At 35.9% G+C, this 27,504-nt stretch overlaps 1 protein-coding gene across 1 annotated transcript in view; it reads right to left on the bottom strand.

Moving 5' to 3' along the window:
- The window catches only part of LOC127852331 (syntaxin-binding protein 5-like), a 133,603-nt gene that overhangs the window by 88,229 nt on the left and 17,870 nt on the right, over positions 1 to 27,504 (bottom strand). Inside the window, exons 3-6 of the mRNA XM_052386264.1 lie at positions 19,359 to 19,440; positions 17,320 to 17,420; positions 15,965 to 16,099; positions 7,784 to 7,847 (exon numbers count right to left, since the gene is read on the bottom strand). Of these exons, the coding sequence (XP_052242224.1) occupies positions 7,784 to 7,847; positions 15,965 to 16,099; positions 17,320 to 17,420; positions 19,359 to 19,440 (382 nt within the window). The remainder of the gene's footprint in view (positions 1 to 7,783; positions 7,848 to 15,964; positions 16,100 to 17,319; positions 17,421 to 19,358; positions 19,441 to 27,504) is intronic.

Raw genomic sequence — 27,504 nt, 5'->3', positions numbered from 1 at the left:
AAATGTGCTCACTTTAATTTACACAGAACTGCAATACATTGTGAACATTTTTTTAAGCAAAAGGAATTTGTTACATACACTTTGTATTCTTTCCTTTTTTTCATGTTAAATCGGCTCTAGTGATCATTAGGTTGTGATCACAATTGTAAAAATTAAAATGCATCTTTTTTATTAACAGTAATTATGTACTATGTCTCCAGATTAATCAACTGTTCAAACACTGAAAACAATGATGATGTGAATATATCAAAACTCCCCATCAAGATGAGCAGTTAAGCACCCACTGTCAGACATAAACAAAATATTTTCACCCTAAATAACAGTTATCCCAGTTCCAGCACCCAAAATCCTGACAAGACCAATTTCTGCACATCTTAATCAATATCAAGGAACAGGAAAACCTCAGGAATAGAGAATATTTATATCAATTGCAGGGATTGACTGTCAGGTTATTTGCACAAGTAACATCATACACAAGACACCATTTGATTGTGATCATGCCAAACAAAAGCTTGTAGAAACAAAAATTGGATTAACTTTAAAACACCTGTCCTTCCAGGGCCCTCAATCTATCAAATCTGCCGCCGAATTTCGGCGGCAGTACCACACATGAAAAGTATACTTTTTTCCCCTTTGGGGGGGAAAAATTCCCCCTAAAAAAAAATTTTTTTTTTTTTTTTATAGAAAGATGTGTCTCATGATTATAATATCTCAATTCTATTTCAATTTAATCTTTTCAAACATACTAAATTATGAAAAATGCAATGAATATAGTGCAAACATGTACAAATGTAATAATGAGAGAGTAAGTAAAAAAATCCCCCAAAAAGGGAAATGCCGCAAAAAATCCCCCTACTAAGGACTGCGGACCCCTTCCCCCAAAGTAGTGTGAGGGCGCTGCCTTCAATATTTAATGATATCCCCTCGGCTAAATTATGAAATTCCTGAAATGTAAGGCAATCTTTATAGACGTCAATAGAGTGTGGATCACTAAATAAAGAGTATGCAGTGTTTTACTCTCTCCGCAAACCGGTAATTAGACCTTAGTGAAGCAATATCAATGAGTCCATGGCATACACGATCATGGGTTGACATTTAAGTCTGATCTTTATAGCAGACAAAATATTTTGCTTACATAGGCAAGAATTTGGTTACACAAGTTACAACAAATGCACAATTTCTGATGAAAAATACAAAATTATTCTGGCTTAGATTAGAAAATCCTAATAATGACATTGATAGTGATGATGATGATGACAATGAAGGAGAGCAGGATGGAAAGGAAAACATGAATAAATGAGTCGCGTTCTGAGAAAACTGGGCTTAATGCTTGTGCGTAAAGTGTCGTCCCAGATTAGCCTGTGCAGTCCGCACAGGCTAATCAGGGACGACACTTTCTGCTTTTATGGTATTTTTAGTTTCAAGGAAGTCCCTCCTTACCGAAAATCAAATTTAGGCGGAAAGTGTCGTCCCTGATTAGCCTGTGAGGACTGCACAGGCTAATCGGGGACAGCACTTTACGCACATGCATAATGACCAGTTTTATTAGAACAAGACACAAATCATGGTCTGAAGACTGTTAATTACGATAATTGTGTTATGATGAATTAATATTTTTTAACCAAAGTTTACTAATGTGATAATGTAAACACATGTATTAAGTAACATTACATATTGCTATTGACTTAATATCTAAATCAACTCCATTCAATAGAGATCAATTCATCGGCCACTGACCAAGATAAGAAACAAGAGATGTGTTTGTCAGAAACACAATGCTCCCTATTGCGCCGCTTTGAAGCCATATATTTGACCTTTGACCTTGAAGGATGACCTTGCAGGGCCCTCGTTTGGCCGTTTTTGGGGCCGAAATTCCGCCCCATTCCCCCCCTTAAAATCCCCAAAGTGTAGCATGGGCCCTGCCTTGACCTTTCACCACTCAAAATGAGCAGCTCCATGAGATACACATGCATGCCAAATATCAAGTTGCTATCTTTAATATTGCAAAAGTTATGACAAGGGTTAAAGTTTTGGGACACACACATACAATGAAAGAATGAATGAATGAATGAATGACTGACAAAAACAATATACCCCCGATCATTCGATCCGGGGGCATAAAAACACTCAAGGAAAATAATTTCTCTTTTTTTCAAGATAGTCCACTGTATTTCATGTATGCAGTTTTTATTAATTCATTTAATGTAATTATAATAACCACACTATTTTACCCATAACAGCAAACTCAGGAAAAAGCTTGCGTTAATTCAATAAATGGTTCTGTTCATAACGAATCTCTGGAAGATGCAAGTAATTCATTTCCACCTAAAAGCAACAAACGCCAGGTTTGCATAAATAAGATTGTTTAATCAAAAAAAATATATCCGCGTCTCCAACGACTCCAGATTGACAGTAGAAATACGTCTTGTGCACCGGGAAGCATTACATTTTGCGCTCAATACATTTAAGTAATCATTCTGAGATCATTATATTAACAAGACACTGCAGACATAACAGAAATAGGATCAGAAATGTGTTTTAATGTTGTTAACAATAATAATATTGCCACCAAATCCAGATTATTCTAGGAAACCTTTCCCACTCTCTAATTTATGTAAGGTTATATCAGAAATCAAGAAAATCTTAAATCTCACTGTTAATATAATATTATTATTCATGATTTGGATTTTGCTTTAAACAGCATTTATGGTATATCCCCTAAAAGCCATATTCCATCATTACACACATAGATTTATAGAGTTACACTTATAATGATGAAAAATAAGAAACCTTACACCTACAAAAGTGGTGCCATTCATTGACATTTACCAGCACTTCAAAACTGTTCAGGGCAGCAGGCATGTGCACATTAAGCAGAGCCTTATGTATATGTCATTCATACAGATTTGTACAATTTGACCTAACTTTTCACCCAATAACTAAAAACACCACTTTAACAACTTGTTATGATTATACAAACAAATATTTTACTGACGCTCAATCGATCATTATCAGATAAGGTACTTACATAAATGTACCCCCAGTACTAGTATACTTCAATGTATTCCCGGTACAGAAAATATGCTTAAAGGTTCCAGGCTGCCGACCAGGTCAATATTAGACTGTGAACAAGTTTTACTCCTGCCCTAAATTCGATGTCGTCAAATGCAATACCAAATTACAATACAAAATTCTCCTTGAACAAAACCTTCATAAACATTCTTTTTTTAGTATGAGTTCCGATAATATGGAGGCCATTTTACAGAAAAATGACATAAATATGAACATAATTTGAAACAAGAGCTGTCACCATAGGATGACTTATGCCCCCTATAAATGCTTGGTAGAAGTTATGAGCTTTTTTTGAAACCTAAACGCAGATTTCGAAACCTAAACGCAGACCCTAAGTTCAAGGTCAAGGTAACAGGGGTCAAAATTTGTGTGCGTATGGAACGACCTTGTCCATATACACATGCATGCCAAATATGAAATTGCTATCTGAAGCGACATAGAAGTTATGTCATAGAATATCAAAATAGATCAGAAAGCCACATTAACTAGAGAGCGAACACTATGCTAAATCCTTGAAATGCACTAAGTGACCCCGTGACCTAGTTTTTGACCCAGCATGACCCATATTCGAACTTGACCTAGATATTGTCTTGATACAACTTCTGACCAAGTTTGGTAAAGATCTGATGAAAACTATTTGAATTAGAGAGCGGACACGAAAAGTGTGACAGACTGACAGACAGACAGACTGACGGACAGTGCGAAAACTAATATACCCCCTTTTCTTCATAGGGGGCATAAAAATGAGCCAAGAAAGACCAAATTAGCGTTAGTATTCCCAGGTATGTTTTAATACATTTCCCTACCCAGGGTACATGGTAGTATACTTAAAGAGTACCCGGGGTACTTTTATGAAGTACCCAAGCCAACAATGACCAATCAAGCTTTACTGACCATTTATACAAACTAGACCGTTGTGGTGAACAATAATTCAATCAAAACTTTACTAATTTTATTATTATTTTAAAGATTTCATACAACTTTGGTCATCCATATGTCACTTTGAAAGAGGCTGAAGTACACCATTAGAATTCAAAAGTGTAAAAAATATCAATGAAAGTTCTTAATAATTAAAGAACAAAAAAGATTTGATAGCATAATTTTTTTACTTAATATTTGAGGTGGACTTTTCTTTAGGTTGATTCGTGATAACACAAATGTGACATGATAATATGAACAACAAATATACCAAATAAACAAATCAGTATGACCACTTAATTTTTAGTGTGAGCGTTAGCTCACACTAATATTACAGACCATATTATGCAATTCAGTATGTGCTTAGAAGCCTTAGGTACGTTGTTTGTGCCTCAACATAAATGTGAATGTGATGAACCACTGTGTATTGGTACACGGCAGAGGGTTTATATGACTAATAGTGTTTAACAGCTTGTAAAATGAGATTGGCCAGTCTGGTGTTTATCATTGAAATCTGTACATATTGGCTGCTTTCAGAGAAAACAGGGCTTAATGCATGTCAAATAAGATTAGCCTGTGCATACTGATTAGCCTGTGCTTACTGATTAGCCTGTGCATACTGATTAGCCTGTGCATACTGATTAGCCTGTGCATACTGATTAGCCTGTGCTTACTGATTAGCCTGTGCATACTGATTAGCCTGTGCTTACTGATTAGCCTGTGCATACTGATTAGCCTGTGCTTACTGATTAGCCTGTGCATACTGATTAGCCTGTGCTTACTGATTAGCCTGTGCATACTGATTAGCCTGTGCTTACTGATTAGCCTGTGCATACTGATTAGCCTGTGCATACTGATTAGCCTGTGCATACTGATTAGCCTGTGCAATGCACAGAAGCTAATCAAGGACGACATTTTACAACAGCGAACACGTGCAGTGCTTTCAGCGCTTTGATTCAAATTATTCCCACATTAGATCCAACTTAATATAAACACAATTTTTAAAATGTCTGGCTAATGTCATATTTTAAAAGCTGTTCGTATAATATTTGTATGTTTTTTTTCTCTCTATTAAACAATTTCATAATGCTGTAAACTAACAAAAATAGCAGAAGAAAATATGTCAAAAAAGAGTTTATAAATGCCTTTTTTACCGTACCTACAGTGTAGGATACAGACAAATAAAGAAGAAATGCCAATGAAAGATGGTAAACAACAATATTCCACGTCGTGGAAGTGATTTGATAATATGATGACAAATTACTGTAATAACCATGCTAATGGCATATAATTACTAAAACAGGAGATGAATTATGACACAAAAATTGCATTCGCTGCCACAATGGTGGGCTATGGAAGCTAGAGGCTCCATGGAAAGCTTGGCTGCATGTTTCTGGAAGCATTTCAAGCCATTTAGCGCTGTTTAGGTTCTTATTTAAGACCCTGATACAAAATATGATGCTCATGTTATGTCATGCAGAAATTTAACATGCTCACAGTTCAATTCGTAAAATTAGATGAGGTTAAACATCGTACATTTGTGGTTTATCAGATTATTATCTGATTAGCTGGAAAGTGTTTCTTTACATAACACTGCATTATGTAACTTACATGAAGAATGATTATTATTCACAAGGTATATCTCAGTATGGCTTAAAATATTATCATTCATAAAATTATTTCAAATCAGTGTGCATCTTCTTTTTGTTTTCGTCATTAGGTAAATAAAGTCAGTCTCTTGTTTTTACCTGTAGGTACATAATTTTAAGGATCTAGCAAATTTTGCTAGTACATGCATATCAAGATTTTCCTGTGTTTTTTAAGTATTCAAATACCAAATTAGAGCTTAAAATATTGATCGGAAATATTGAAAACTTTGGAAGACAAATCATTAAATATTTATACTGGCTATGAACTCAGTCACATGCATGCAGAGTTGTAAACAATGCAAATTGTATATAATTAGCAAATCTTCACACAGAGAAAACTAATTTTCTGTTTTTTGTTATATGGATGTTCTTATATAGAAATTTCAGCAGCAGAACAGAGATGTGCATCAATAGAGTAAGACAGTTTCCATGTATGTGATAGTGGGGCCATGATTTATATTTGAAAATCTTAGTTATGTTGTTTAATGAAAATAAAGTAATGTTACAAGATTTGCCATGGTGATTCTATTAAACCCCACTTAATTTCTTCTGCCTTCTTGTTAAACAATGTTTAACAATAGGTATACAGTCAAAACTGACCTAACGGTCACTTGAGAATAAGGGTCAATTGCAGACAATGGTTAGTCTGGATTCCCTCGATGAAAATCCTCTATATTAGGCTTTATTTACTGCATGAATGAGATGCATGAGTAAACAATCATACTATCATACATGCCATAAATTTTCAGACCAATTCCGGGACATTGAGCTCAATTTTCCGGGACATTTGCCGATTTTCCGGGACATGTACACATATAGCGATATATATAGACATTATATGCATTTTTGGTACGCATTTTTTTTTACATCGTAAATGGAGTACATTGCTTATAAATATGTTGTTAGCATCTAAAAGAGTTTATGCATCGTAGATTATCACAGGCATTTCATTAATCTTTTCTAAGTGTATGATCTCTATCGTTAAATCGATCGTTATATGCCATGTTTGCCGAGTCACAATTTATTTTCTTTAAAGTCCGCAATCTTGTTGAAATGATGTAAGCGGCAGGTGCGCCTAGCAACGTAAAATCATATAATATATCCGCCTAATAGGCGATTCAAATTATGTATAATTAGAATACGTTACAGTAATTTTTTCCATAATTGATTATCTTGAAGATGATAAAGATACACATTGTTTGTGTTTTTGTTTAATTTAATCTCGCGTAAAAATTAAAGTTTTTATATAACCGAATTATGCATGAAATGCACACTTTCCACGAGCACAACATTGATGTTTTCATCAAAAGTCTCCGAAGTAACTGTCCACGATTTTATTGTGGAGGAGTACACAATACGGACCGACAAGTGTGCTTGGAATAACAAAGCAACTGAAACTATAGATCGATATTGACACGGGGTTATTCACGCATGACTAATTCACACTTATCTTCAGATGTGTGAACAACTCCTTGCCCTTACGCAGAATGAAATTATAACGTAGTATATTGAAGCCAATTTACAACAACATTAAACAATGCCGCCTTTTTGGTTTGACTGCGAACGTGAGACAACCGATATGATAACAGGACCCCTGTTAATTGATCGATTTTGACACGTAGTGTAGTCCCCTATTCGGGTAGGCATTGCAATGGAAAAGCTGCGGATTAGTGGGAACACAGATTCGAGTTGCAGTTAAGCCTAAAATAGGTACATGTATATATGAATTTTGTAAAATCCGGGACATTTGACAGATTTTCGAGACTGCGGGACACGCTCTTCATTTCCAGGACAATCCGGGACAATCTGGGACGTATGGCATGTATGCATACTATCGTTGATAGAGTCATAGATTTAGTTTAAAAATATTAAATCAAATAAATTTATCAGATATTATTCTGTATTATTCAATATTAGTAATTTATGTTATTATAATTTTGCCTAGTTATCAGCAATGAGCTTTTGTTTTACACTGTGTGCAAACGACTGGGTGGGGTAATAACTTAGCAATACTACCAACTGACCAACCATCTTAACAGTGGTGATCCGAAAACAGCGGTCACTTGTTGATTACAGCCACTTTGGCCATTTCCATTGACTGACCGCTGTTCTCAGTTTTGACTGTATAAGTAAAATTAAATTACCTTGCTTGGGTCCAAGGGGTTATCACTCAGGTGTAGGACAGCACCAGGATGGGTCTTACGGGACCTGCAAACAACAAGACAATCTAATGGGTTTTACGGGACCTGCAAACAACAAGACAATCTAATGGGTCTTACGGAACCTGCAAACAACAAGACAATCTAATGGGTCTAACGGGACCTGCAAACAACAAGGCAATCTAGCTGTCAATGGGTGATAAAACTATGCAAGAATCACTTTGAACTTTATAATATCAATCCAGTTGGTACAAGTACTCATGTCTCTATTTTGTTGGCCACCAAGCGATTGACTTTCAATTTGTCTTTCTATTTATGATCATAGTGATAAGATTTCTTTCACATATGCTTATTGTTTACCTCTAAAATTACATTGTAAACCAGTTTTCTAATATTCTCCACACAAGTTGTAGTCCAGGCAATGGCATTTTAACGCTGAAAAACTTTTATTTCAAGGAAAGAGCCTAAAGATATTTTATTTGAATTGTATTTCTTGTAGCTACAGGATTAAGTTCAATCATTTTGGGGGGGGGGGGGGGGGTTCTTAAAAACTATAAGCCTAAAATAATAAAAGTTTTAAATATTGATAATAATTTAATTTGTTATGAATGATGTCTACTGCATTGCTACCATATTGTGCAAACTCCAAAATCACAGCATCTCTTATGACAAATTTCACAGAAAATATCCCAGTGGTTACCAACTGCAAATGTATATACAAATAACTGGACAAAAGTAATGACATGTAATCTGATTGCTAAAGTGCATCCTGAATAGGAAATGCAGACAAAGAATTTCTCATAAACAATTTATTAGTATCTCCTAACATGTCGGTGCATAAGAATGAGAGCACATGATTAATATTATAAAATAAACAGTTCAAATATAAATGTACATATGCAAATATCTATGGTTAAACATGTTAAACTTCAAGGTACTGTTCTCCAGATAAAAATGTTTTTATTTAGTTCTGTCTATACAGTGAAGAAGTTTGATATGGTGTTACCTGGTAACAATTATGTAGTGGTGAATCGTGATTGCCATCAATTTTATAGCAAAACTAAAATGTCTGTCATTAAATTGTTTATGCATAGCTTTCTAACCACTTTTTTATTTAAATATCTTTGTTCAATAGATAGATTTCCAAAATAAAATTTGTATAAATTCAAACCTAATTTTAGCATACAATTTTTGTTATTATGACATAATTTAGCATATTTAAAAGCATTTTGAAACGTTTGGATGAACCAAATATTAACATATACAATTTTTGCCAATAAAACACCTTACAATAAATAGAAAATTCATACTTTGTTAATTCACTTCCTTCAACAGAAATTGAAATTCTTATGAAATGAAAATTAAAGAATACATAAAACTAGCAAAATCACTCATACAAGTAAGTATATTTAACAAGAGGGCCTGAAAGACCCAAAGTCGCTCTACTGAGATACATTAAAGGAACTGACCTGTTCTGTGCAGCCCAAGATATCCTAAGAACAAATGTTCTGACCATGTTTCATAAAGACTGAACTATAAATGTGACTTTTAGAGTGTAAACCAGGTTTTACTATAGCCATATAAGGATAAATGCCTCGCCCCCTGGAGGCCATGTTTTTCCACAGACTGGAACCGTTTTCCAACTCATCCAATATCGTTAAAACAAATGTTCTGACCAAGTTTCATGAATATCGCACAATAAATGTGTCTTCTAGATTGTAAACTTTTTTGATTTTTTTTCCTTTGACCTTGAAGGATGACCTTGACCTTTCACCACTCAAAATGTGCAGCTCCATGAGATGCACATGCATGCCAAATATCAAGTTGCTATCATTAATATTGCAAAAGTTATGACCATGTTTAAGTTTTGGGACACATACAATGACAGACAGACAGACACATACAATATATATAAAAAGTTTTTTCATGTTGTTTTTTCAATGTTTATCAACCAACCAAAACCTTTTTGGAACTCGTCAAAGATATCATTGAGAACAATGTTCTGACCAAGTTTTATGGAGATCAGACAATAAATATGGCCTCAAGAGTGTTAACAAGGTTTTACTATTGCAATAAATCTTCCAAGATTTTATTAGAAAAAAATATTCTGAACAAGTTTCATGAAGATTGGACTTTAAATGTCACTTAGAGTTTTAACAAATTTTGCTATAGACATATAAGAAACAAGAGATGTGTTTTTCAGAAACACAATTCCCCCAATTGCGCCGCTTTGAAGCCATAAATTTGACCTTTGACCTTGAACGATGACCTTAACCTTTAGCCACTCAAAATGTGCAGCCCCATGAGATACACATGCATGCCAAATATCAAGTACCTATCTTCAATATTCAAAAAGTTATGACCAAACTTTAACGAAGGTTAAAGTTTTAGGAACGAAAAATACAATGATATTTGACCTTTGACCTTAAATGTTGACCTTGACCTTGACTTTTCACCACTCAAAATGTGCAGCTCCATGAGCTACACATGCATGCCAAATATGAAGTTGCTATCTTCAATATTGCAAAAGTAATAAAACTTTAACCAAGGTTAAAGTTTTGTGACACACATACAATGACTGACTGACTGACTGACACAATGACAGACAGACAGACAGGCCAAAAACAATATACCCCTGATCTTTCGATCTGGGGGCATAAAAATGCCCCGCCCCCTGGTGGCCATGTTTTTCAATCAACCTGAACCATTTTGGAAATCGCCGAAGTTATCAAATCTTCTGACCAAGTTTCATGAAGATTGGACAATAGATGTGGATTCTGAAGCGATAACAAGGTTTTAATGTAGCCATAAATGGCCATATACAGCACAGCCAACGCGGAACAAACATATTTCGCGATCTGCTGCGGCAAGGCGCAACGAGTCGATGCCGAGTCGGCCGTTGAAGCCAAGTCAGTATGCGGCGGCAAGGCCCAAATTCGCCGTGAAGCTTCACATCTGTCCGCCGAGACATGCCGAGGCAAGCCGCGATCTGCGACATGACGCCGAGTCGATGCGCATCTTCAAATCAAAATCTTTTTTAAATGATTAGTTAGTCAAAGAAATTAAAAAGAACAATAATAATAATATTTAAAATCATAATTAATTTAATGTGCGCGGATTCAAAATAGATAAACTAGTTAATAAAAGAGCATGCTGTTGTTTTGTTTTTAATTATAATAATATTTAAAATCATAATTAATTTAATGTGCGCAGATTCAAAACAGATAAACTACTTAATAAAAGAGCATGCTGTTGTTTTGTTTTTAGTGATTGCATTCCCGTTTCTAAAGAAATTGCTGTCATTTGGATAGAAATAATTATTATTTTAAAAGAATGCAAATAAAAAAAATCGAATTTATAAAAACAAAATACGATTATCACAGGCATGTATTAATAAAATTCCAATAATCATTTGCCATTGTCATTTTCAGAATCAGCTAAAGTACTTTAAGTTACTTTGTGTGCATTAATTGCGCCGTATGATCATTGTCTTTATATTAAACGATCAACAAACATATTTGTTTAGGATTTAATTTTTACGACAACATGTATTAGCATATTAGCATATTTAATGTGTCTGGTCAAGTTAGTTTGTTTCCCGCCCATAGTGTATGTATTTCACACATAAACAATGTCACATAATTATGTTTTGGCACATACGAGTGGTGAAGACTCCAGCAGTTGGTGGATTCATAATTGCTTGTTGATTTTTCTATTATATTTTAGCTGAGACAATTAGCAGTTTAAAGCCACATCAAGAACCAACACTAATTGTTGTTTTGTTAATTATCAGCTTATTATAACTATTGTTTGACTATGCGTATATAAAGTAGTTTCATTTTGTTTATATTATACAGTTGATATCGCTAATCATTACCCGATAATCCCGTATGTTCCAGTTTTAAAGCAAATTCCGGTAAATATTTACAATAAAAGTGCTCAAGACACACACACATTCGCAATTATTCTTAAGTATCAAATACATTTTGGCATTTGTTACTATTTAAAGATGTGATGAAATAACGTCCAATCGGGGCGTTTTTTTTTCCACTGAACACGCATAAATTGCCTGACGTGATGTACATGTTTTTATACAACACAAAATACACCCAAACTTTCCATGCAACGTTGTACATGTCTGCATAATTTTCGCGCGCTTTTTATGGAGACAAAGGATATTTCAGCACTGTTTATTTGACGCTAGAATTTGTTAATGTCGCATTAGCATTAAAATTCGGAAGCGTATTTCGGATTACAAATTAATAAATCTCATTTCAGAATCAAACGAAACATTAACATTGTGCGTAATTTTTTCAACTATAATTTGTTAAAGCGCATTACGTGCCATATCGCTTATTAAAACGTGAAAATAATAAATATGAAAGTAGCGTAAATCTAGGTTTCTATGCTACACAAATGTACATGTAGGTGTATATCTTTTCACTCAATCCGCTGCGTATGTATGCGGCAGATTTACTCCGCGAAAGTACGCGAGGTTAAAACAGACTCGGCGTCGTTGCGCGGATCGATGCAGAGTGCCTCCGCGATACGCCGCATGAACACTCAACACGGCCGTCGCGTACTAAATTTCTGGCCGTGGCATAGCCGCACATTATGTTTGTTCCGCGTTGGCTGTACTGAAAGGAAAAAAGGCCGCCCCCTGGCGGTCATGTTTTTCAACCAACAGGAACCATTTTTGAACTAGTCCGAGATATCATTGGAACAAATATTCTGACCAAGTTTCATGATATTGGACAAAAAGGTGGCCTCTAGAGTGTTAAGAGGGTTAACTATACCCATATTAGAACAAGAGCACCGCCTTGCGGGTGCAGACCGCTCATGTATTTTTATTTTTAAAGGTCAAGGGACCTATCTCAATTTCAATCACAAATGAGGGAGGGGTGGAGTGGAGAGGGTGTATAGTGTTGGGGTGTGGTCATTTATTAATTATCTTCTTCCAAAAATGAAAAAAAATGCTAAAAAAAAGGGGGGATTCTTGACGGTATTTCAAAATTAAAATAATAAAAATAAATATTTGTTTATTTTAACAGTTTCAAAAAAAAAATTTTTTTTGGGGGGGGGGGGTGGGGGGGGGGGGGGGGGGGGGTTGGCGGGGTATAGTGTGAGGGTGTGGTGGTCATTTATCAGATGATCTTTGAAAAAAAAAAAAAAAACTTTTTTTTGGGGGGGGGGGGGGGATTCGGGGCTGGGGGGCATGGGGGATGGTTTGGGTGGAGTCTGTTGTGGTATGTCAGGTAAGAGTTGTTTAATCTAATCATGAATAAAGAAGTTATGGCAATTTTAGCCAAATTTAATAATTTGACCTTGACAGTCAAGGTCATTCAAAGGTCAAGGTAAAATTCAACTTGCCAGGTACAGTACCCTCATGATAGCATGAAAGTATTTGAAGTTTGAAAGCAATAGCCTCGATACTTTAGAAGTAAAGTAGATCTAAACACAAAATTTAACCATATATTTAAATGTTACAAAGTCAAAAAGGGCCAAAATTCTGTAAAAATGACAACCAGAGTTATGCAACTTGTCCTTTACTGTCCCCTTATGATAGTTTGGGAGTGTTCCAAGAATGAAAGCAATATCTATGATACTTTAGGGGTAAAGTGGACCAAAACACAAAACTTAACCAAATTTTCAATTTTCTAAGTTTAAAGGGCCCATAATTCCGTTAATGCCAGTCAGATTTACATAACTTTGCCTGCACAGTCCCCTTATGATAGTTAGTAAGTGTTGCAAGTATGAAAGCAATAGCTTTAATACTTTAGGAATAATCTACCTAAACACAAAACTTAACCAAATTTTCAATTTTCTAAGTATAAAAAGGGCACATAATTCTGTCAAAATGCCAGTCAGAGTTACATAACTTTGCCTGCACAGTCCCCTTATGATAGTTAGTAAGTGTTGCAAGTATGAAAGCAATAGCTTTGATACTTAAGGAATAAAATGGACCCAAACACAAAACTTAACCAAAATTTTCAATTTTCTAAGTATAAAAAGGGCACATAGTTCTGTCAAAATGCACGCCAGAGTTATCTAACTTTGCCTGCGCAGTCCCCTCATGATAGTTAGTAAGTGTACCAAGTTTGAATGCAATAGCATTGATACTTTCTGAGAAAAGTGGACCTAAACACAAAACTAACCGGACGGCGACGGCGACGCAGACGCCAAGGTGATGACAATAGCTCATATTTTTTTTTCAAAAAAAGATGAGCTAAAAAGGGCTTGGCCCCTGGCAGTCATGTTTTTGATCAACCAGAACCATTTTAAAATGTGTCCAAGATATCATTGAGACAAATCTTCTGACCAATTTTCATGAAGATCAGACAATAATGGTGGCCTTTAGAGTGTTATCAAGGCAAATGTTGACGACGTAGGATGTACAACGGATAAAAGGTGATCACAAAAGCTCATCATTGAGCATGTAGTGCTCAGGTGAGCTGAAAATTTAACAAGAGCACCGCCTTGTGGGTGCAGAACGCTCATCTATTTTCTTTTTAAAGGTGAAGGGACTCTCATTTTCAATCACAAAGGAGGGAGGGGTGGAGTGAAGAGCGGTGCATTGTGTGGGGGTGTGGGGGGGGGGGGGGGGGGGATTCTTGGGTGCGATGGTTGGACGGTATTTCAAACATAAAATAATAAAAATAAATATTTGTGTTTTTTAACCGTTTCAAAAAAAAAATTGGGGGGGGGGGGGGTGAGGTGGAGGGGGGGGGGGGGGTATAGTGTGAGGGTGTGGTGGTAATTTGTGAGATGATCTTAAAAAAAAAAAAAAAAAAATTAGGGGGGGGGGGGGGATTCGGGTGGGGGGAGGGGGGGTGGGGGGGATTCTTGGGTGCGATGGTTGGACGGTATTTCAAACATAAAATAATCAAAATAAATAGTTTTGTTTTTTAACCGTTTAAAAAAAAAAATTGGGGAGGGGGTGGGGGGGGGGGTATAGTGTGAGATGATCTTAAAAAAAAAAAAAAAAAAATAGGGGGGGGGGGGTTCGGGGGGAGGGGGCACTGGCGATGGTTTGGGTGGAGTCTATTGTGGTATGTCAGGAAAGAGTAGTTTTGTCAAAGTATCAATCAAATCTAATCATAAATAAAGAAGTTATTGCAATTTTAGCAAAATTTAATAATTTGACCTTGAGAGTCAAGGTCATTCAAAGGTCAAGGTAAAATTCAACTTGCCAGGTACAGTAACCTCATGATAGCATGAAAGTATTTGAAGTTTGAAAGCAATAGCCTTGATACTTTAGAAGTAAAGTGGATCGAAACACAAAATTTAACCATATATTCAAAGTTACTAAGTCAAAAAAGGGCCATAATTCCGTAAAAATGACATCCAGAGTTATGCAACTTGTCCTTTTACTGTACCCTTATGATAGTTTGCGAGTGTTCCAAGTATAAAAGCAATATGTATGATACTTTAGGGGTAAAGTGGACCAAAACACAAAACTTAACCAAACTTTCAATTTTCTAAGTATAAAGGGCCCATAATTCCGTCCAAATGCCAGTCAGAGTTACATAACTTTGCCTGCACAGTCCCCTTACGATAGTTAATAAGTGTTGCAAGTATGAAAGCAATAGCTTTGATACTGTAGGAATAAAGTGGACCTAAACACAAAACATAACCAAATTTTCAATTTTGTAAGTATAAAAAGGGCACATAATACTGTCAAAATGCACGCCAGAGTTATCTAACTTTGCCTGCCCAGTCCCCTCATGATAGTAAGTAAGTGTACCAAGTTTGAATGCAATAGCATTGATACTTTCTGAAAAAAGTGGACCTAAACGCAAAACTTAACCAAAATTTTCAATTTTCTAAGTATAAAAAGGGCACATAATTCAGTCAAAATGCACGCCAGAGTTATCTAACTTTGCCTGCCCAGTCCCCTCATGATAGTAAGTAAGTGTACCAAGTTTGAATGCAATAGCATTGATACTTTCTGAGAAAAGTGGACCTAAACACAAAACTTAACCGGACCCCGACGCCAAGGTGATGACAATAGCTCATAATTTTTTTTTTAAAAATAGATGAGCTAAAAACAGGTGATGATCTGATTCAATCTGTAAAGACACACACACAAACATTTGCATAACATTATATACCCCCTAATATTCAATAGATCTACATATTTATAAAGTGAAATCTTTGGAAACTCACAGTTCTATGGCTTTATTCCACATGATGACGTATCCAGATAAAATGAAAGACTCGATATTGACAATATGTACATTTCCCTTGTCCGTTCCCACGTACAACCACTTGCTTTGAAAGGCCAGATGACTGTAGGTTATCCTGAAAACATACAGAGATTTACTTGTGATGAAAGGACAGAAGGACAGATTACAGTAGGTTATCTTGAAAACATACAAAGATTTAGTTGTGAGTGCATTGACAGATGGACAGATCACAGTAGGTTATCCTGAAAACATACAGAGATTTACTTGTGAGTGCATTGACAGTAGGAACGATGACAGTAGGTTATCTTGAAAACATACAAAGATTTAGTTGTGAATGCATTGACAGATGGACAGATCACAGTGGGTAATCCTGAAAACACACAGTTACTTGTGAGTGCATGGGCAGAAGGACAGATGGCAGTAGGTTATCCTTAAAACATACAGAGATTTACTTGTGAGGAAAGGACAGAAGGACAGATTACAGTAGGTTATCCTGAAAACATACAGAGATTTACTTGTGAGGAAAGGACAGAAGGACAGATTACAGTAGGTTATCCTGAAAACATACAGAGATTTACTTGTGAGGAAAGGACAGAAGGACAGATTACAGTAGGTTATCCTGAAAACATACAGAGATTTACTTGTTAGGGCAAGGACAGAATGACAGATAACAGTAAATACCATGAAAACGTATACTTAAAATGGCATGTTTTTAATGTAAGTGTCATACAAGATTAGCCTGTGAAGTCTGCAAAGGCTAAGTAATCAGAGAACTACAGTGTCATTTATATGGTAATTTTGTTAAACTGAATTCTCTTAGCAAAAATGTTTATCTGGGACGACACTTTACGTGCATGCAGAACAAGAACAAGACCATAAGTGTCCTTGGATCAGAGCTATGATGGTTCGATTTGTGTGCAATGGTTGAAATAAGGGCAGGTGGCCTTCATTCATCATTGAGTTTGACCTGCATCCAACAACCATTACAACTGTCAGCATTTGGGGACGTGAATGGGACAATGTAGTGTTTACTTACTAATTCCTTTTTCAACTAGGTTGTTATGCATGTACACAAATTTCATTTCATCAAATGAGCATAAATCCATAATTTTATACTGCAAAATGTAATGTTGCAAAAAATGATGATTTTCCAGTTATATCACTACATGTTAGATAGGTAACACAGTCCTGTAAATGATATACCTTTGACTATAATTGCAATCTTTGAGCAAAATGGCCTACTGCTTCTCACTTGGTTTTGCATCACCAATGTTTTTTCATGTCAATACTTTTACCTGAACATGTACATGTCTGTATATTGCACCATTTCCTCACCTTTCTCTTTGGAATTTTAATGACTGAACAATTTGAGGCCGTTTTTGTCTGAAGTTCCATAAATGCAAGTTGTCGTCTGAACAGCATGTGACAAGTGCTCCCTGAAAAATATATCATTTTTTGCAGCACCGTTAAAATACATGTATAACAATAGCAGAACCAAAGTGATTGTTTATTTAAATTCAGAAGCCAGTAATGCCAATGGAGATAATGTAACAATTTACATGGTCAGTCTGCAAAATTAACCCATCGCCTGAACGCCAATGCGATGAAATTTCGTCTCTGGCGATAGAAAAATTGAATATAGATCGCCTGAATAGCAATGAAAAAAAATCCGAGAAAATAAACCAATCAATTATCAATTTACACATTTCAGGTGTAAATTTTTACAGTGACACTGCTTGGTTACTTCCCCTAGTTTTCTATCATTAATGATCTCCCTTAGGTGTTATAGAGAGTGTAAAGTCTGGCTGGCGTATTTAAAAAGTTGTAAATACTTTTGGTAAACTGAACTTGCATTCTACGCCGATAAATGAAATAATATTGCGAGGGTTTTTATAAATTTAGTAAAATGGTTGAATGTGTGTCATTAATAGCTTTGAAATTACGAAATAACGGTAACAGTGTTTATCATTCATATTATTAAGAATGATACCTGTGAGCATTGGCCTTATATTTTTTCTGTTCATTAATTCATTTTTTTTCTGGCTATGAAAAATTTCCTCTGGTTATGACATTTTCAAAATTTCATAGCCACATGGCTATGAAGACAAAAAAGTTAGTTTTTGCAGACTGCATGGTAAGGCAATTATCACATAATACAGGATTGTGTGAGATCAGTCCAAGTGGCAGCTCTATCGCCTGCAATGACCTTCAAATTGTAAATATGACCTTGAGACGGCATGACTGCGTCATGCATCCTGCACATTTTCTTTAAGTGATAAACATCGTAGGCATGTTTAATAAAAATCCTTCAAATGCATAGGAGATAAAGAATGGACAGAAAAATCAAAGGATCAAACATTAAACCTTTAAGTGTTACCTTGTTCTTGAGTTTGTATGGCTTACTCATGCATTCTTTATGAGTAAAACATTTTGAAAAGTTTAATGAACATCTTTCAAAAGCTAGATAGAATATGAAAAGGACACAGAAGTGCACTAAAATTAATAATTTTTAAATGTGACCTAGACCTAGCATGAAAGGTCCATGCCTTCTGAGAATCATTTTAATTACCTCAACATTCAGCCCAGTTTTGTGAAAATCCTGCAAAAGGCATAGACAAACAACATGGAGCAGAAACAAAATGAAGGTTATGTTATTTGACCTTCAAGTTTGACATTGACCTTGATTCAATTTACGCTGACTAACAAAATGCTTTATGAATATCTCCTCTATGACATGCACATATGAGCAAATTTTTATAAAAAGGCCAAAGAGATATGAAAAGGGCTTGAAATGGAGGCTCAAATATCTGACCTAACCGTGTGGCCTTGACCTTAAGCTAACATATCTGACTCATGCCATCGGACATTGTCACGATAACCTTAACATTTTATCCAAGTTTCATGAATATACTTAAAGTGTAAAGGAGATATAGACAAACACAGAAACGTTATGGAGTGGCTGATATAAAGATGGTTAAAGAGAAGTCCTTTTAGCCGGACTCCTGCCCTGTGGTTGGGATTTTCATTACCTTAAGATAAGATTTAAAAGTATGTGGCAATACCTGGAATGTCTATTGTACCGATGTCAAAACAAGTAAGTTCCTAATCCTCTACTTGGAAACATGGCCAAGATGTTATTTCAAAACCCTGTAGTTGGCAACCATGGTCATGATGTTAATTCCTTACCCTGTACATGGAAACCATGGCCAAGAGCATTTTTCAATATCCTGTATTTGACAACAATTTCGAAAATGTTATTTCCTAACTCTGTACTTTTCAACCATGGTCAAGATATGAAATTCTCAACCTGTACCTAAGTTTTCTCTAAGGAGTTTTGTCAACACAAACACTGATATCTACATGATATATTTTACCTCATTGACAAGGAACAGTATTTGCAGCACTGCCACGTCTGCTCCATGATGACAATGTAGGTCCACTCCAGCCTGGCCAAATCTGGACACTGGTCAAGGAAATCACTGGACGACAACCTGGGGTGACCACACACATTACTGGTAGAGACTTGACCAATTTAATTTATGATATCCGGTGGTTTATAGAGAAATATCAGTGAATTAAAACTGATAATTTCACTGTTTCAAACAGTGAAAATTAACAGTGAAAATTATCGATAATTTTCACTGTTTACTGTGAAATGACGTCATTTTTTGACGAAATGACGTCATTTTCCCAGCGAAATTCTTTAGTTAAACTCTTTGGAAACAATGTATATAAACTGTGTAAAAAAGCATAAAATAAAAAGAAAATTTGTTGGATTTGGTGGCATATCTATTTTAATTCACTCGTGATCATAGAGAATTTATTTTTTCTATGATCACTCTTGAATTAAAATCGATAATCCACCGAATCCAACAAATATCCTCTATATATTATGTGAGTGAAAGCTTTCAGGGAAATTTATTCTTTACTACATTGGTACCAAAAGTATTACTTAAAATTGAACTACTTTTATAAGTTTCTTGCACACAAACTCTCTGAAATACATTATTATTCTTATTTTAAGGCAGAAATAAAGAATGAATTTCTATATGAAATGCAAAACAAGGGCTGTTTGTAAAACATGCATGCCCCCCATATGGGCTCTCCGTTGTAGTGACAGCCATTGTGTGAATATGTTTTTTGTCACTGTGACCTTGACCTTTGACCTAGTGACCTGAAAATCAATAGGGGTCATCTGCCAGTCATGATCAATGTACCTATGAAGTTTCACAATCCTAGCCATAAGCGTTCTTGAGTTATCATCCGGAAACCATTTTACTATTTCAGGTCATCGTGACCTTGACCTTTGACCTAGTGACCTGAAAATCGATAGGGGTCATCTGAGAGTCATGATCTATCTACCTATCAAGTTTCATGATCCTAGGAATAAGCGTTCTTCAGTTATCATCCAGAAACCATTTTACTATTTCGGGTCACCGTGAATTTGACCTTTGATCTAGTGACCTCAAAATCGATAGGGGTCATCTGCGAGTCATGATCAATGTACCTATGAAGTTTCATGATCCTAGGCATAAGGGTTCTTGAGTTATCATCCGGAAACCATTTTACTATTTCAGGTCACCATGACCTTGACCTTTGACCTAGTGACCTCAAAATAGATAGGGGTCATCTGCAAGTCATGATCAATGTACCTATGAAGTTTCATGATCATAGCCATTAGCGTTCTTGAGTTATCATCCAGAAACCATTTTACTATTTCAGGTCACCGTGACCTTGACCTTTGATAGTGACCTGAAAATCAAAAGGGGTCATCTGTGAGTCATGATCAATGTACCTATGAAGTTTCATGATCCTAGCCATAAGCATTCTTGAGTTATCATCCAGAAACCATTTTACTATTTCGGGTCACCGTGACTTTGACCTTTGACCTAGTGACCTGAAAATCAATAGGGGTCATCTGCCAGCCATTATCAATCTACCTACGAAGTTTCATGATCCTAGGCATAAGTGTTCTTGAGTAATCATCCGGAAACCATTTTACTATTTTGGGTCACTGTGACCTTGACCTTTGACCTAGTGACCTGAAAATCAATAGGGGTCATCTGCGAGTCATGATCAATCTACCTATCAAGTTTCATGATCCTGGGCCTAAGCGTTCTCGAGTTATCATCCGGAAACCATTTTACTATTTCGGGTCACCGTGACCTTGACCTTTGACCTAGTGACCTCAAAATCAATAGGGGTCATCTGCGAGGCATGATCAATGTACCTATGAAGTTTCATGATCCTAGGCCCAAGCGTTCTTGAGTTATCATCCGGAAACCACCTGGTGGACGGACCGACAGACCAACAGACATGAGCAAAGCAATAATACCCCCTCTTCTTCGAAGGGGGGCATAAAAATACTCTTTAAAACTTCATTATAATTACTCAAAATTGATTTATTCTGTAAGTAATAACCTTTATATGCATCAACTGCTTTTCTTGATTCGCTGATTTCATTTGGATAGACACAATTTAACCTTCTTCATATCTGGGCTTAACTAAAACTTTGAATTATACATTAATTACAGAATAGTGCTTTGTTATTAAGCTGCAAAAAACATACATCCAATCTGACAAATGCTTCCATAATTGGGCAATCTTTACACAATTGTTTAATTGGATAATCCAAATTGCCCTTATATTGCCCATATTTTTTGCTTGCTTTAAAAGAAAGAGATATTATTGTTTCTGTTCATGGTTTGTTTTGATATACAGCACCTTCTTATAAAGCTGTAAAATATTGATAAATCTCTTTTTCAGACTATGTATACTACAGATAGCATACCAAAACACTGTTGTTTTTTTCAATGCGATGCACAGGGATTTGAAGCAATGTCTGCATGGCATCTACCTACACACATTTTACAACACAATAACCTCCCTCCGAACTAAAATATTGAGCAGATATTATCTTTCTACTTAAAGTAACAAAGACCTTGACCAACATTGGCCCAAAACGAAATCCCACCCAAGGTCTGAATGTCAGCTTCCAACAAACAAAATAACAGCATACTAATAACAAACTAAATGTATGAAGCAACAAGATGTGTTTGTGAAACACAATGTCCCCCTATATGATGTTTGACCTTGTAGGATGACCTTGACATTGTGAAGGATGACCTTGACCTTTCACCACTCAAAATGTGCAGCTCCATGAGATACACATGCATGCCAAATATCAAGTTGCTATCTTCAATATTGCAAAAGTATTCATAAAATAAGCGATTTGGGCCACATATATTTGATCTCTGACCTTGAAGGATAACCTTGACCTTGACCTTTCACCACTCAAAATGTGCAGCTCCATGACATGCACATGCATGCCAAATATCAAGTTGCTATCTTCAATATTGCAAAAGTATTTATAAAATAAGCCATTAGGGCCACATTTATTTGACCTCTGACCTTGAAGGATGACCTTGACCTTTCACCACTCAAAATGTGCAGCTCCACGAGATACATATGCATGCCAAATATCAAGTTGCTATCATCAATATTGCAAAAGTATTCATAAAATGAGCGATTTTGGCCACATATATTTGACCTCTGACCTTGAAGGATGACCTTGACCTTTCACCACTCAAAATGTGCAGCTTCATGAGATACACATGCATGCTAAATATGAAGTTGCTATCTTCAATATAGCAAAAGTTATTGCAAAATGTTAAAGTTGGCGCAAACAGACAGACAGACCAACAGACAGACAGGGCAAAAACAATATGTCCCCCACTACTTTAGTGGGGGACATAAAAACACTTCTTTTATAACATTGAAAGTATTCTAACCCTTACTAGCAAACTAAATCAGAAAATATTCTATTACAAATTATTAACAAGAGCACCACAAACGGGTGCCAACGCTCGGCTGCGGGTGCAGTTTTGAATAAATTAAAGCTTGTCAGAATTTTTTTTTTTTTAAAGGTCACAGTGACCTTGACCTTTGACCAAGTGACCCAAAAATGGGTGTGGCGTGTAGAACTCATCAAGGTGCATCTACATATAATTGTTCAAAGTTGTAGGCCGAAGCACTTTGATTTAAGAGCAAAATGTCACAGTTTTAGCACGGCCGACGCAGGACGACGAGCTGGCTATGGCAATACCTCGGATTTTCTCCGAAAACAGCCGAGCTAGCAAGGGACAAAATTGTCACAAAACCAGGTTTTCAAAAAAATGTATTTATAACTATTTATTGCTATTTTGACCTTTGAACTATGGAATTCTTTCGCATGACACGCCGTCCAATGACTGTGAATTTTTTAATGTAAAGAGTCATTTTAAAATCTCACAATGAATAACATAGTTTTGGCCGGGACAAGCTCATTTATGGCCATTTTGACTTTTGAACTCCAAGTGTGACCTTGACCTTGGAGATATTGACGTAATATTTTGGCATGACACACCGTCCAATGATTGTGAACAAATGTACCGAGTAATTTTTAAATCTCACAATGAATGACATAGTAATGGCCCGGACAAGATCATTTATGGCCATTTTTGACCTTTGAACTCAAAGTGTGACCTTGACCTTGGAAATATCGACATAATTCTTTCGCATGACACACAGTCAAATGATGGTGAACAAATGTGCCAAATGATTTTTAAATCTCACCATGAACAACATAGTTATGGCCCGGACAAGTTCATTTAGTGCCATTTTTGACCTTTGAACTCAAAGTGTGACCTTGACCTTGGAGATATTGACGTTATACTTTTGCATGACTCAACCGTCCAATTATGGTGAACAAATGTGCCAAATGATTTTAAAATCCCACAATGAATGACATAGTTTATTGCCCGGACAAGATCATTTATGGACATTTTTTACCGTTGAACTCAAAGTGTGACCTTGACCTTTGAAATATCGACATAATTCTTTTAGCTTGACACACCGTCCAATGATGGTGAAAAAATGTGCCAAATGATTTAAAAGTCTCACAATAAATGACAAAGTTATGGCCCGGACAAGCTCAATCCAACGGCCAGCCCGCCCAGCAACATTCACCAATCTAATAACCAGTTTTTTCCTTTGGAAAACCTGGTTAAACAAGAGCACCGCCTTGCGGGTGCAGACCGCTCATCTATTTTTTTTCAAAGGTGAAGGGACTCTCAATTTCAATCACAAAGGAGGGAGGGGTGGAGTGAAGAGGGGTGTATAGTGTGGGGGTGTGGACATTTATTACCAGGGGTGTGATTGAGGCAAAGTCCGAGGGGAGGAAAATTATGTCGACTGATTTTGACTACACAAATGTCGCGCATAACGCAATGACAAACCTGAAAACAGACATTAAAATAAATAACTTCTTGAACTTCATAACAATATTTCTTTATAAAAACCTGTTAAACTTCACATTTAACATACTGAGGATGCAAAGTAACAGTTTAGTAAGAATTTATTGTGATCAATAGCAGCAGTTTTCAATGTATTGAATTACAGTTAATGGACTAAATATAAACAAACACACTTGAGTGTTCTTCTTGTGTAATGGTGTATTAACTGAGTTAAATTAATATATTTAATTTGTTTACCTTTCAATATCTTGCATTTCACATCTTCACTCAGTTCAACGCTATTTCAGTTAACTGAACAGCGTGACAAACATAATAAAGCAGAATATGCATATGAATCTGATTTTACACAGACCCACAGACATATTTATCAAATCATGTTGGTCTATTTCCATGTTGAAACGATACTCTTCTTAATTGTTTTACTTCGCGAGTAGACTAAACTCCAATCTGCAAACACTGGTTTCCGTGACACAAATTCAGTGGGCACATTTTCTAACAAAATATGTGTTGCTTGTATCTAAAACGTAGTCTTTTTTTTTTTGACAAACACATTTCATTATTCCTATCAGACTAGGTGATGTCAGTCGTTTATTCGATTGCTATTTGTCATTTCAATAATCTAAATTTTCTCTTCACAACGGCGCCATTTGCAAACAAATCAGCTGAGCGCATTTTAAGAAAACGATTTTAATTGGAAGATTGGGAAACGACAGCCAATTATATCGCTCGTTTTAAAAATGCTTAGGCAGAATCTACTAGTGTAAAATGCGGAGAGATTTCACAGGCCGCGGATATTTCGGGCCGCTTATGAAATACATCCGCGGAATCGGTGGTAGCCTCTCGATCTCCCCCACATTTTTTAACACGAATTTACGCGAATCTCAGAAGTGATCTCCGGGACAACCCGATCCGCGGAAATCCGAGGATCCGCGGAAAAATCACACCCCCTGATTACATTATCTTCCAAAAATGCGAAAAAAAATGCAAAAAAAAAATTTTCGGGGGGGGGGGGGGGTGGGGGGGGGGGGTAGGGTGGGGGGGGGGGTGGGGGGATTTTTGGTGCGATGGTTGGACGGTATTTCAAAAATAAAATATTAAAAATAAATATATGTGTTTTTTAACCGTTTCAAAAAAAAAAAATTGGGGGGGGCGGGGTGGGGGGGAGGGGGGGAAAGTGTGAGGGTGTGGTGGTCATTTGTGTGATGATCATAAAAATAAAAATAAAATTAAAAAAAAAAATAGGGGGGGGGGGGAGGATTTGGGGGGGAGGGGAGGGCACGGGGGATGGTTTGAGTGGAGTCTATTGTGGTATGTCAGGTAAGAGTAGTTTTGTCAAAGTATCAATCAAATCTAATCATATATAAAGAAGTAATGGCAATTTTAGCAAATTTTAATAATTTGACCTTGACAGTCAAGATCATTCAAAGGTCAAGGTAAAATTCAACTTGCCAGGTACAGTAACCTCATGATAGCATGAAAGTATTTGAAGTTTGAAAGCAATAGCCTTGATACTTTAGAAGTAAAGTGGATCGAAACACAAAATTTAACCATATATTCAAATTCCGTAAAAATGACAACCAGAGTTATGCAACTTGTTCTTTTACTGTACCCTTATGATAGTTAGAGAGTGTTCCAAGTATGAAAGCAATATCTATGATACTTAAGGGGTAAAGTGGACCAAAACACAAAACTTAACCAAATTTTCAATTTTCTAAGTATAAAGGGCCCATAATTCCGTCCAAATGCCAGTCAGAGTTACATTACTTTGCCTGCACAGTCCCCTTATGATAGTTAATAAGTGTTGCAAGTATGAAAGCAATAGCTTTGATACTGCAGGAATAAAGTGGACCTAAACACAAAACTTAACCAAATTTTCAATTTTCTAAGTATAAAAAGGGCACATAATTCTGTCAAAATACCAGTCAGAGTTACATAACTTTGCCTGCACAGTCCCCTTATGATAGTAAGTGTTGCAAGTATGAAAGCAATAGCTTTGATACTTAAGGAATAAAATGGACCTAAACACAAAACTTAACCAAAATTTTCAATTTTCTAAGTATAAAAAGGGCACATAATTCTGTCAAAATGCACGCCAGAGTTATCTAACTTTGCCTGCCCAGTCCCCTCATGATAGTAAGTAAGTGTACCAAGTTTGAATGCAATAGCATTGATTCTTTCTGAGAAAAGTGGACCTAAACGCAAAACTTAACCGGATGCCAACGCCGACGCCAAGGTGATGACAATAGCTCATTTTTTTTTTTCAAAAAATAGATGAGCTAAAAAGGGTGTGTGATTTTCATAAATTTGGAAATAGGGCCTGGATCATTTGGACTCGGAAAAATGGAATTGTTTTGGCAAAAATTGGGTGAGGTCTTTTTAATGCTTACAACAAATATTTCAAAATTTAAAATAAAAGTGTTTGCACCATTATATCTGCTAAGGTTCAAATTATAGAACTGGAAAGATGAACTTTATGTTGCAATTATTATTAAAATATTTATTTTCATTTGCAAACATCAATCGGGAATTTTAGGCAGTTATTTGATGGAAATGTGTTCATTGTGAGAATGGGTCCTAATTCAACCCCAAAATTTGTGCGAAAACTACTCTATAATAAGTTCAACTATGTTTTCTTTTAAAAGCCCTAGAGCAATGTATTACTGGTAAAAATTGACAATTTTGCCAGACATTTATTATATGCACTGTTATGTGTACAAGGAAACTATTTGCCTATTTATTTAGCAGTCAAATAAATGTCAGACATATTAAATAACGTAAAGTCTACATTGATCAATAAAACATTTGCCAACTTATTAATAATATTCACTTAATGTTCCCTTTCATCAAAATAAAATAATCACAGTCAATGTACTCTAAATAAGATGATGTTTATGGATAAACTGTGAATATATGTCTGTATGTCGTCTGAACATTTAATACCCATCAATTAAGGATGCCATTTACCAAATTACTTCAAATCAACTCAAAAAACACTGCCAGCCCAAAATAATGTATGTTTTGGATGATATAAAACATGCCTAGACATTTCAATTAAATGTCTGTTTGCTTCAAATATAATTTTTGTTTTCATCCTATCCACATATGAACCTTTTAATGTTTATTACTGATTCCCTTACCTAACCCAACCATTTTACATCACTCCTTTGGGATTGGTACCAGTAGATGTGCATTTAATTGGGAATATAAACATGGCTTTGAACCAAAC

Source organism: Dreissena polymorpha, chromosome 12 (assembly GCF_020536995.1).
Source record: "Dreissena polymorpha isolate Duluth1 chromosome 12, UMN_Dpol_1.0, whole genome shotgun sequence".
NCBI classification, from domain to species: Eukaryota; Metazoa; Mollusca; class Bivalvia; order Myida; family Dreissenidae; genus Dreissena; species Dreissena polymorpha.
This window is presented reverse-complemented; position numbering and strand designations above follow the sequence as displayed.